The following is a 13,206-nucleotide window of genomic DNA, read 5'->3' as shown; positions in this document are numbered from 1 at the left end:
TGTTTTACAATGAAGTCACATAAGGAGAAACATAAACTGTACTGTAATTTGACCCCACAGAAACAACATGTGTATTAATGAGATATGAAGTTATAAATAATACCTTCACTTGCATGGCAGGTAAAAATACGGCTTCACCTATAGAACCAGCCTTTAGCTAAATATAAACCATCTCCTCCCGAGGTCCTGAGTATTTCTCCTCCAATGAAAATCCAACTTCGAAATGCTTAACATCTTATCAAAGATTGATTCAGCAATACGTCCACTTTCTAGTTTACATCTTGCATGTGATTAAGTACTATATTACACAGGGTTAATGCCAACAACAAGCATGTTCATCTCCCTTAACTACAGATGCAAGTCCATAATACTGTGAAAATAACATATTTTGAGTTGAATGAGCTTTCTGCTCTTTACAATTACAGTGTTCAACTGTTTTGAATAATAACTTCTCAGGACTGTCTCGTTTTGTCTTTTGTTTTCAGATTTTTTTTAAGAGTTAAGTCTATCACTGACAAAATGAGCAGAAATGCTGCTGAGAAATGGCCACTTTTCCAGACAACTGCTTGAAGAATGATTTTTCTGATTCATCAGTTTGGGGTTGGTTTTTTTTTCAAGTTGTCAAAACAAACACCACACCCACTTCATTTCCGAGTTCTGGGCAATTATATCTAGAATTAGCAAGCACCGTGCAACTATTAATCATACAAGGTTTAGCCCTTACTTTACCTATTCAGAAATCAGCCAATGCATTCAAACGCAGTCTGTTCAGCATTTTATTTAAGATACAGCCTCATCACTTCATTCTGTACCACCGCCACAGACAGTCACAGAGAATATAGGGCAGTCCACTCAAGTCAATCCCTCTGCCCCAAGGCAGGATCAGCTACTCCTCAGCCACCATTATCGCTGATGATACACAAGAACTGGTTATTTCGGGCAGCAGCTTTACACACGCACTCGCAAAACACATTATAAATTAAAGGAGGGAAGCGTGTTGCAAGTCTGCAGCGCCTGAAACTGGGACGGTGCTCAAGCCGGTCTCCGAGAGATAAAAATGAAGAATAAAAGCTCCCCCAAGATGCGAGTCGGATTTTCTAAAAGTAGTATATGGCAACATGAACGCCTCTGCCTTTACAAAGAGTTCACCTTGTTTAAACTGGATGAACCACCCCGTGATTATCACCGAGCCTCCATTAAGATGACACACACAAACAGAGCCCTCGCAGAGCTCAATTACTCTGTTCGCTGCTCGCACACTGCAAGACACACACTTTTTTTTCCTCTTCTTTTCCCCTCTTCCCCTCTCCCAGCAGACGAGCAGCTGCCCGCAGGAGTGCGGCGATGCCGCGGGGCTGTCACCGCGGCGGGGGCACGCGGACCCCCCTGCCCTGCCCGGCCGCCCCCTTTGTGCCCGAACCCCTCCGAGCCGGAGCAAACCCGCCTCCCCCCCACCTCCGCCTGACCCTTCCCGGCCGCGGGGGCGCCCGCCGCGGGGCACAGAGCCCCCATTGTGCCTGCCGGCGACAGGGCCAGCCCCGCCACGACGCTTCCCCGCTCCCGGGAGCTGCTCGGTGCTCGCTGTTACAGTCCCTCAGCGCCGGGCAGGACGGGGGCACAGCACCGGCGGGCAGCTCCGCACGGAGGGAAGGGCGCGGCGTGGGGCACGGAGGGGCCGCGACGAGTGTCACGGCCTCGGGAGGGCGAGCAGCGACCCCCCCTTCCGGGAACGGGGAGCCCCGGTCGCCTTCACTGCGCTCGCGTCGGCCAGGTGAGGGGCCGCGTCTCTCCGCACAACCCCGCCACTCACCGCCGCCGCCTCCGCCGCCCTCTTCGTCCATGTTGGGGCCGCAAGCAGGGCGCTCCGCAACGGCCGCGGCTAAGAGAGGCCCGGGGCTCGCTCCACTCGCTCGGGGCCCCCTCCGCAGCGCTCGGCGCGTCGTCGCCGCTTCTCCTTCGCCGCCGCCGCGCGGCTCTGCCCCGTCGCCCTCTGCCCCGTCCCTCTCCGCCCAGACCTCCCTCAGCCCCAGCGGCACCCGCCGCCTCGGCCCAGCCGCCCGCCCCTCTCATGTGACCCGCGGAGGAGCGGGGGGGGGGGGGGAGGCAGGCCCGGCCGGCCCGTGCCGCCGCCCCCGCCGCCACAGGGTCGCGGGCCACCGCCGCGCTGCCTCCTCCCCTCAGGGGGCGGCAGCTCCCTGGCCATGCCCTGCGGCGGAGGGGCCCCGGGGGCGGGGGTTGCCTCCGTTTTTCATTCCCGCCTCTCCTTTTCGGTGCTCCCTGCCGGCAGGTTTCGCACGGCGCGGCCTGGCAGCGTTGAGGCGCCTGAGCCGGCTTCCCCGTGGGCTGTCAGGGCGGGCAGGGGGCAAGGGCGCCAGGAGGAGCCTGGCTTGCGGGGCACCGGCAAGCGAGTAGCCTGAGGGCGATAGCGGGAGAGGTTGAGGGGAGCCGTCGAGTCAGTTGGGTTTCGTGTCGGTTGGGGTTGTCTGTTGGGGTCTGTGGTGGCCAGAAAATGTCTGCAGAGCTGCTGACTTTTTTAGAGAGGTCTAAAGGGGGCAAAGAGCAGGGGGTGACAGGAAGGCGAGAGCCAAGCCGGCCTGAAGCCGTGTCGTGAATTGGGACAAGGTGGGTCAGCTCTCTGACCTGAGGTGTATGATGTTTCTGCATGTTTTCTTATGATTCTTGCTTGCTCCTTGTTCCTGGGTCCGGTCTGGTGCTGGAGAGGTGCTGGGTGCATCCCCTGCCACAGGGGTCATGAAGAGCCTTGTGTAGAGACTATTTCCCCATGTGTGGCACAGGGTTTTGCATTGATTTGTATTGTCTGTGTTGGTAACATGAAAGGATTTGCCTGCTTACTGCCCTAGGAGTCAAAAGATCCGTGAGATTTTTTAAGTTCTCAGTAAAGATCGTCGGTGAGATACCATGGGAGTCCGGATGTCAGCAGCCTCCGCAGTCTGTGTAAAGGTAAGCAGAAGTGTGCTGGCACAGGCCACTCTTCCTTCCTTCCTTCCTTCCTTCCTTCCTTCTTAAGCAGCACCCCTCTTTATTTTTTTTAAACCTTTGGTGTCAAAATCTTATTCAGAAAGGAAGCTGTGGGGGGAAAGGGTCAGCCAACAGGAAAATATCAGGTTTTTCATTTTCCTCTTGTAGACTGGCATGGGACAGAGCACAGTCTAGGAAGCTGTGTCGGAAGCGCTCACCTCTTGACACTGCCGCTAATAGGTGGTTATTACAGCCCATTTTGCTGAGAGCTGAGGTTGGGCTCTGGCAGCTGCTCTGGTGATAAAGCGTTTTACCTCATCTAGAAACCATAAATATCACAAACCTTTAAAATACTCCTCTGTATTTCATGTTTTAAATTAAATATTGTTATAAGTTTAGTAAGTTAGTGTATAAAAAGGATATGATTACATAAACCAGAAGCATTACCTTGATAAGGGATTTATTTTGAAAAGTGTGCCTATAAAGTGCAATTATGGGATGTTTTTAAAATAAGTCTGAATGCAGATGAACCGACAGTGGACTTTGAATATTTTTGCACACTGAGAAAACTTTTAATTTACATTAAAGGGGAATCTGGTTCATGAGAAAAATTCTAACTTCATAATTGATCGCAGATTATTTGCTTTCATTTCATCTGTTGTTTTCCACCTTTATATAAAATATATTCATTTCATCTGTTGTTTTTGTTTGACAGTATTTTTTTTCCCTTCCTTCCTATATTTCAGTATAACTTAATGTACTTTTGTTATACAGAAAATTCTAGTGCAAAATAAAAGATAGCCCGATCACTAAGTCTAGTAGAAGAGAAGAGTGAGCTGCAGGTAACAGTCCTCCTCCCACTAATTCAGTGCAAAATTCCTATTGACTTCATGGAAGCAATACATAGTTATAAAATTCTCCAAATTAATAGCAAAGATTTTATATAAACTTCATGGTAAAATCAGACAATTCCAAACTTGTGAGATAAGCAGAATGTTCTTTATTATAACTGCATCACTAACTTGAGCAAACAGTTAAATTTTCAGTATTTTGCATTACTGAAAATGTAGCTGACTGTAACTTTGAAATATATGTCATTCAATACCCTCTCAAGGAAAGTCTGTGCTATCCAGTACCATTTCAGTAGGAGGATTTATTAATGATACACAGTACAAAAGAGTATTGACATTACAGTGTCTTCTCAAGGCTGTATGTCTCTGAAATGATGGCAGATGTTCCTTAAAGCTTGAAATTTTCATACATATTGTGTATATTATAAAGAGACTTACTTTTGCATGGCCCTGATCTGCAAGTGTTCTAGTCATAAAACTATTAGTTCTGAGTACAAGGTGCTTACTGGTCAAAGCTGTTTAATCTTCAAGTGAGGTGTGCAGTAGAAACTTCAAAGATCAAATCTTTTACCTTGTTGTCTCATTTTCCTGTGTATAAAACAAGTCTCATGTCTGGCTGTAAACCTAACTAGGTCAGGAATAGTTTTTTTGAAAATGTACAAGATCAACTAAAGAATTACAGTCATATTTCTACATCATAGCTATAGTAGTTCTACCATAGCAGAACTACTCTATAGTTTTGGGTAATTCACCAGTAACAATGGCACTATCATTAAATACTGGGTAGTTCCTTACCAACAAAGATGACAGGCAGCAAGACAGGTTACAATCTCAGCAAATTTTAGGATACACTCCAATAAACTACTTCCTACTCATGTGAATAATTCTCTCACATCTACTCTGTTTTCTGGAGCTTTGATCATTCTTCTGTTTTGAAATGCATATGAATTTTATTTTTCTCTCCATATGAATAAGGTTTCAATCAGCAGTTTCCTAAAGATTGCTTGATCTTTTTTTGTTTTGTTTTGCTTTTCTTTCTTGCAGTCCATTCTGTAGTCATAGCTCTATTTTTACCACAAGTATGCTTTGCCAGTTTTGTATCCACAAATCTAACCTTCTGTGTTGGAAGAACTTCATAGTCTGTCATTCGTGTAAATAATAGTCTAATAGCTGGTCTGTTTAAATTATTTCTGGGGAAAATTGGGCTTTCTCCAAAACCTGCTGTTGGCAGGGTTGATCCTTTAATGATAAATGTAGTTATTTGCTGAATTTTCAGGTAATACACTTTGTCTTTTTTTTCCTTTTTCTTTCCCTCTCTTTGGATAGTTTACTATCTGTTTTGATTCAGTTTCCACTAAGCAGTAATTTATCATGTCATTTTTCATTTTAAGGGGTCAGGAGCGCATCTGTTACGACATTTGTCCTTACACAGAGAGTCAGTGTAGGCAACTGAATCCCTTACATGACATTATCACATTTTTGTGGTCTGAAAGGCTCCTTAAATATTAAACCATTTCTATGGATTTCAATTTGAAGCAGATTCCAAGCAATACTGGCTGGAAATGAAAATTACTCTTTACCCTTCCTTTTTCTTCTTCTTTTTTTTAATAATCAAAGAATTCAAGAGTAGAAAAGGTTACCACATCCTTTTCTCAGCAAGAGTGGACTCCCTTTTTTCTGGATTGTTCTTTATTTGTTAATGGAAATTCTGGGGGAAAAAAAAATCATCTTCATTATTCATCTTCAGTTTACTTGTAGAAATAAAAAAGCCTAGTCTTACTTTAAGTTTCCTCTTTCAGTAATGTAAATGTTTCAGTGATGTAAAACTCCATTGTATGATGATAGATTTGATAAATCAAAAGGATGAGCTGTGATGATGTTCATTGCATGACTAGCAATTGGAAAGTAGATACTAACATTGTATTCAAAGACCAGAAATACAATTCTGAATTTTCTGTTAATCCAGAAAGAAGTAAAGTAACTGCCATTGTGCCATCAGACCAGGCGTCAGTATCAGATACAGGGAGATGGAATAATGCACCTTACTGTCAGAAGGAAGAAAGAATCTTTGAAATCTTATTTGAGGAGGTAGTCATCCTGCATGCAGGTATTCCCATTTCATGCATTCAGTCAAGACATCACTAATTTACAAGTCTGGCTTATTGTAACTTCTGTTAGATTTGGCAAGAAGTTACCCTTAAGGAGAACAGTTAATCTCAAAGACATGAACATTGGTACAGTCTTAAGAATACATTCTTAAAGAATATAGATCTATCTTAAAGAATAGATATATCTGTCAAAGAATATCTTAAATCTTAAAGAATACAGATGTGGTGCAATGTTTTGTAAGCTAGAATTATGTGGTTTTGTTATTATGATTTTACTACTTGCTCACTTAGATGCTCATGTTTGTAGAAAAATGGTGCAAGCATTACATTTCCCAAGACAATATCTTCTTGGTAGTCAGAATCACTGTCATTGATACTAGGCCATTGTATTAAAGAATACTTTTGTTTATTTTTTAAGAAGCAATACCTAATAGTTTCCAGGCAGGAAGGTCATAGTCCATCATTATGTCTTTTTTTTAATCTCTATTTTTTTAATTTTTAATTTATCAGTACTTGAAAACCTGGTATTCTTAAGCCCCTAAGGCAAACTCTTTGACTTCCTCTGTCTGGCAGACGGGTTTTAGCCATGTATTGTTTATTAAAATGTTCATGCTGTCACACATACCGTATTTGTCTCAGCTGGAAAAATCCTGTTTGCTGTTTTTTTTAACGGTTTCAAAAGTGTTTGCACTTTTCATTTAATCCAAGAAAAATTTACATGCAGATATTTTATATTGCTTTCAGAGACATCAAAGCTGAAGCTTAGCAAGTCAAACACCTTTTACGAATGATGCTTTTTTGTATGCACAGGAAGCTTGTTCTCTTAAAATAGTCAAAATTCCCAAAGTTAAAGATGCCCCTCTTCTAAGAATTTTGCATGAGTTTTTCTCCAGATGAACTTCTAAATCATATTCTGAATTTTATTTGCAGCTTATTTCAGATTCTAATTCTTGACTTATTTTGAGGTTGTTGGGTTTTTTAAGACTTCTAAATGAGTTTAATCTATTCCTAACATCAAATATAACTGGTTTTGGAAGTCAGTGCTTATTTCCATTGTGTAACACTGATAGGGCCACTGATGAGTCATTGAGTAATGAACACCAGAATGCACCACTGAGAAAAACCAAATGCATTAAAAATTGTGGAGGTCCACCGACTCTGTAATGCTTAGAATCTGAAACATACTTTGCATTAGAACTTGTTTTACCTGTATTAATTATGCATACATAGTACTAGACACAAACAGAATGCTTTCTAGCGTGAAAGCTGTGCCTAAAATAACAGAAAAGGAGGACTTGGATTTAAAGGACATAAGCTGAAAAAGATCATAAGTGGAATTTTGCATGAAGCTTGAGAGGGTTTTTCTATCTCAGGAAAATGATAGAACTTGATATAAAGTAATTCTCAAAGGAGGGTGCACTGATTAAGACCAGACTCTGTTCACACCCTGAGAAGTAGCCACAGTCTGTGAATTTACCTATGCTGGCTAACTCCAGCTTGGGATGGTTAAATGTACTACCACATACCACTTCCCAGTCTCGCCAGGACCTGGGTATTTGAAATTCCTCGTTCATGCTATACTGGGAGCTGTAGCAGGGCTGCAAACCATACCAGTCCTGCTCTAGCTGCATGCATACAGCAGCAGTTGAAGGATTTATTGTAGTAGTGCTAATAATGGGAGGCCTCTACAGTTCCCTCCTCCTCCCTGCCTGGAGAAGCCTTCTTAAACAACTCCACAGTGTAAGAGGGCTGGCATCCCATGGTACATGTGGCAGCCAAGTGACAAACTGGACTTGCTTGTGACATACAGTGTTAGAAGGGTTAGACCAGGTGCTCTCATTGATTCACCAGTGAGCATCTGAAATGCAATTGCATATCTCCACATGAGCTGGCTCAGATCTTGCTGCTGGCTAGTCAGCAGTGCACAAATCTGGATTTAATAAATATGAACCATAACTTTAGACAGGAGCAGGAACTGGCAACTAATGATTGTGACTATTAATGCCCTCTCAGCTGTTCATGCAACCATTTGTGAAGCCATGCTGTAAATCAGATTACTCAATCCGGATTCTAAAAGTTCTGCCTAAACCAGTCATTTTTAACCAGAATTATTCCATTGACTAAGTTCAAGCTCTGGTACCATGAACAGTTGCATTGGCACAATTACAGCATTGGTAGACTGTGACACACAGATGGTGTGGAAGGAAGGAGGGCAGGCTGCTGGACACTTATCTTGCTAGTGGAGACAATATCCCTGCATAATTCTAACCTTATTCTGAACCACTGACTCACCATCAATTTCAATTTCTGACCCCTGATGCTCAGCCCTTCTCAAACTATGCATATAGTCAAACTTACATGGTTGTTAATGGCAGATCTGCAATGCTAGAGCATCTAATGGTAATAAATTGATCAAGATCAAATACGAGCATGTAGTTGCATTCCTGTCATGATTAGCCAGCTATGTGTTACAGTGTTTAGACAAAGCTTTATCCTGGCTTTATACCTCCAACAGGAAGACAAATCATACCAACTCTAATGTGAAATCATCAGGAGTAAACCCATCCACTCCTTGTTTTGTGATGGTTTTGGGTTTTAAGTAACCCTGTACTGGTGGGTTGAGTTTGTACAAAGAATTTTGTGCCATGTTACCATCCAAAACCTAAATTTATTCTACCATGAAATAAGAGTTGTATACTGGTGAGAGCATGCCTTCAGCTTCTCTTCTAGGTTACTTTTGAATACATAGCTCCTGTTGAGTTCAGATGAAAAGGGGAGGCAATTCTTTTTTAAAAGCCGATGTGTCATATTTTAAATTCTTACTGTCTCTAACCAAGAAAGGATCCTATTTATTCCAAATGCTGCAGTTAGAAAGAAACACGAGGCAGAAAAACATCACTTAAATCCTTCCCCTTTTATGGCTACACATACTATTTTATTCCTTTCATATCCTCATGAGTGTAAGTATAATCCCCTGCACTTCTATACCAAAACAAAAAGCTCTTGGTATTTTCTTACCATAATTGAAGTGTACTTTCAATTTAAAAAGCAGATCTTCACCTTAATTGTCTTTCTCCTGCTGTGTTTCTCCTTGTAGTCTTAAGGAAAGAAAAACTGTCTCTAACCACAAGAATATGTTAAGCAAGGGAGAGGCAAAGTTAAAACTTGGCAAGCACTAAACCAAAGAAATATTCCAAGGAAATGGAGGAGACAGGTCAAATTAATTCCTTATGTAACTCCATTTACCTCAGTGCAGTTACATGAAGGATGAATTTGGTACCTTATGCCTCTGTGGTCAGAAAAGGATTTCTGTGATCTTAATCAGCAAGTATAAAATAATAATTCTTAAGAAACAAAATTGTAATTTAAGTATGATAGAACTGCCCTTGCTATTTTTAGACTATTAATATAGTTGTAAAAGAACAATAGGTCTACAGAACAATGTCAAAAACGTCTTCATAAAAAGATTTGTACATGATGATTTGCAGCTTACATCCTTAGTAACAGTTTTTTGTGGGAAAGAGGAATTCATGAGAGACTGCTAAAATGGGCAGTGACATCAGGGACAGCTTCTTTTCCTTGTAAGCTCCAAAAGCTTTTCTCCAGTGTGCTGAATTGCAACTTCAACTTTTTTCCTCTGATCTCATTCTCCTCCCTGACCACTCCTAATTCAGTGCTCCTTTCCCTTAATTTTCTTTGGGTTCCGCTGCGTATGCAGGGATCTCTCTAGCTTCTCCTCACTGCTGAGTTTTCTAGATTCTTTTCTTCTCAGGCAGAAATATTCAACGTCTTGAGACAAGTAAAGGAGAGATGTTTTGCCTCCACCATAATTTCTTTTTAGATTTTAAATTTCAGTGTGCTTAAATTTAAGATGCTTTAAAATAACGCGTTTTCACTGTGAGAACCCAGCCTCCATGTGTCAATCTGTAGTACTCAAATATAGCTGTACCCAGAGATTATTTCCATTTTGATGTTGGTAGGAAACATCAACCCCTGCCTCCTCACCCCACTCCCAAATTGAGGAAATGCTTTTATATCAATATGTTAAGATCTTTCAATACTGTAATATAAAAGCGTCCATATAGTATCTTAGTGCAATGAAATTGAAGTCAGCAGTCTGACTTTATCTTTGCCAACTTGCAACTATCAGTTTAAATATTGAGGAAAGGATCTGTGTATACATGCATATAAAAGATGTGAAAATACAAAGGCATTTATTTAAAACAGACAAAACCAGGAAGATGATAAAATAGCAGAAGGAAGTGGCCTCAGATATAAAAACTTTTGCTTTGTATAGCAGAATTTATCACTGAAAGCTAAGGTTGGCAAATTGCCATGCTTGGGATGTAATGTAAAAAAAAAAGAAATTGACTTAATGTACAAAATACAATAGACACATTTGAAAAACTAATGTCCTAGAAAGTAATTCAGTTAAACATTTTTTGTTTCCTTTCTTTTATGTGTATCTTTAAAAGCTCCATTATATTTTCAAATACCAGAAATCTCAGATTGTACAGATGCAAGCTCTCCTCTCAAGATGTCTGAATCAGGTGTGCCATTCAGCAGGCTATAGAAAATTTCCAAACACACATAATTAAACAAAGATGGTGAAGATAATTTTGAAAGCAGAACTATTAAAGCATGTTTTGTATAAAAATGGTTCACATTTAAAATATCTACTGCACAATTTTAATCCACAAAGCTACTCAAGTAAGTGTGTATTGCTCAACATTTAAACAGAATTATCTTCTCCATTTCCTATGTTTGTGGGGAAAAATTGAAAGCCTTAGGAATAACAGTACATTTACACCTGAAAGACTTTTCACATAAAAGTTTTTGAAACCTGCTGTTGGCTGAGGACACTGCAAAAGCATGAGAATGTGGGATATTTAGTTCAGTTATTGTACCAACTGAGAATGAATGAATTCTTTCCTGTAAGGATGATTCCTCCTCTCTGGCCTGGTAAGACCTGCATTCTGGTATTCCTGCTAGAAGAGAAACCATTTCAGTAGAAGATGGATAATGAGCACAGCCAAATTCTCACGGTCAACAAAATTGTGCCCTTGCTCTTTATTCCCATCTGTAAGACTTTTCCAGAACTCAGCGTGTATGGAAAACTCCAAACCTGAAAAACAAGATGGCAGATAACTGCAATTAAACAAACAGATAATTTTTTCAACATCTTAATCACATTTGCAAGATAAATAGACTGTAATCTGAGTACTATATATATTCTAAAATAATGTCTCATTCTCTCACAGTGAAAATCTTTTTTAACTTGTTGACAAGAATGGTTGTCTCCTCCACAGATTAAATCAGTATAGAATCATAGAATAGTTAGGGTTGGAGAAGACCTTAAGATCATCTAGTTCCAGCACCCTTGCCATGGGGAGGGACACCTTCAGGAAGTATTTTTAGGCATTTCTTATATTTCAGTTTTTGGTGTCCTGTCTGCTTCTACTGAATTTCTAGATTTGCTCTTCATGAAGAACAGGATCCTGACAGTTCTTTTTCTAGCTGCTGCTTTTTCCTGAAATGGTCTGGACTTTCTGCATAATTTGTACAAAGCTCTCTTTTTTATAACCATGGTATTTAATTCTGTTTTAGTAAAGCTGAGTTATACAGATATGAGTTGAGATAAATACTTCATATTCTTCAGCTAAAATAATAAAAGGCTGTCTTGAAACTACTAGAAAGGAGAGCATGTTGTCTTTATTAGATTATGAAACTGCAAGTAATGACAGATAAATGCAGATAAAGCAGTCATCTTAGAAATCTAAACCAGTAATCAGTTGAAGATGTTATTCCAGAATGCTCACCATAGGCAGTGGGAACAAGTAAAGCAGTATTTTTATCACACTGGGATTTTTATTGATTCTATTAATTCTAGAATAATAGAACAGAAAAGAAAGGTATGCTTTTACCATGCTTAATGTAGCACTTGGGATGTGTTTCCATTCTTTGCTACCAGACTTTTTATCATGTATGGAAAGCACTTAAGCAGAAAGCTATTCTAAACAAGTAAAGATATTCATGCATGTATATATATATATATGTAAATATTTATATGTGGTTACATACAGGCAATCAGAAAACTACAATTTCATATTTTATGTTAATGAAATGGTCTTTTATCTCTAGATCACAGGATTAGAGGTATGCAGGGAGTATGCTGAGCAAAAGACCCTGAATGAAGGCTGCTACAAAGCTGCTGTGGATATACTGCATTGGTTTCAGTCAGCTTTGCACAGAGGCAAAACTGTCCCCTCATGTTCAATAACTGGTTAAATAACGGGAACACTTTTTTATTTCCTTACAGAGCCCATTAGCAAAAATTTAGATGCAGACTCCACCTCTGAGTTTGGAGTCTGCCTGATTAAAGTCATTTCTCCTCCCTTTCTGCTAACAATCAGCAATTGTTTGACACTCCTGTAACACTTCTTTAATAAAGCCACTGGTAATAACAGCACATTTACCAAAAGATTAATGTAAAATTCTCCCTGAATTATTGAATTTACTGTTACTTGGGGTGTCTTCTGTTATAAGTGGAAATTGCAAGGAGACACTCTATTAGTACCCTGCCAATGTGTGTGTCAGTCGCAACACCCTTTAGAATAACTGGGAGAAATTGACTGTGCATTCTTCCATACAATAACAAGACATTATTACAACATAACAATGTTTGTCAGATTAATTTGAAAGCAGAATTTGTTGTGATTTAAACCATGAAAAGAAAATGAGTTCTGAAAATACTTCTTTATACTTGTTTCTTCTAACAGCCTAATTTCTTGGGAGGACTTTCTAATCAATGTAATCTGGTGTGACTTCATTAACTCACCATTTCAAGAAGATAGTCCGATATATTTTCTTGATCAGTAGCAGTAGATAAAAATACTAAACTTCTCTTTCTTTAACTGCAACACCAACGACAAGCATGTGAATTTAAATACAGTAATACAAACGCCAGCATATTGCAGGTTAACAGTGTGTAGTCCAGAAACAAACAAAAAAGAAACTTAATATTCCAGGACAAAACAGTTACACTTACTTTGTATAAAAAGCCATAATAACCTTGTTAGCAATGACTTTGTGCAGTTCATGTGAGAATATCTAAGATTAAAAAGCAATACTGACTAAAGCTATGTAAAAATCCTTGGCAAAAGCTGTTATCGACCTAATCATTCAAATAAAGTAGCAAATTTATACCCTTTTACAAACTGCATTCCTGGGAGTTTTCTGTGGTTTAGAAGACCATCCAGTATGCTGTA

At 40.2% G+C, this 13,206-nt stretch overlaps 1 protein-coding gene and 1 long non-coding RNA gene across 3 annotated transcripts in view; one reads left to right on the top strand and one right to left on the bottom strand.

Moving 5' to 3' along the window:
• The window catches only part of CYTH3 (cytohesin 3), a 49,636-nt gene extending 47,291 nt beyond the window's left edge, over nucleotides 1–2,345 (bottom strand). Inside the window, exon 1 of the mRNA XM_030483897.1 lies at nucleotides 1,811–2,345. Coding sequence (XP_030339757.1) covers nucleotides 1,811–1,841 — 31 coding nt within the window. The 5' untranslated portion in view covers nucleotides 1,842–2,345. The remainder of the gene's footprint in view (nucleotides 1–1,810) is intronic.
• A 2,677-nt stretch (nucleotides 2,346–5,022) lies between these two features.
• Nucleotides 5,023–13,206, top strand: LOC115607095. 2 transcript variants are annotated; one of them, XR_003991092.2, is made up of 3 exons: nucleotides 5,023–5,106; nucleotides 5,222–5,937; nucleotides 12,080–13,206. It is a non-coding gene; the product is annotated as an uncharacterized LOC115607095 (long non-coding RNA). The 2 variants fall into 2 exon arrangements; XR_003991091.1 differs by lacking the exon at nucleotides 12,080–13,206 and having other exon boundaries at nucleotides 5,222–6,554.

Source organism: Strigops habroptila, chromosome 4 (genome assembly GCF_004027225.2).
Source record: "Strigops habroptila isolate Jane chromosome 4, bStrHab1.2.pri, whole genome shotgun sequence".
Taxonomy (NCBI): Eukaryota; Metazoa; Chordata; class Aves; order Psittaciformes; family Psittacidae; genus Strigops; species Strigops habroptila.
Note: the sequence above shows the minus strand (reverse complement) of the source record. Positions and strands in the feature narration are given on the sequence as shown.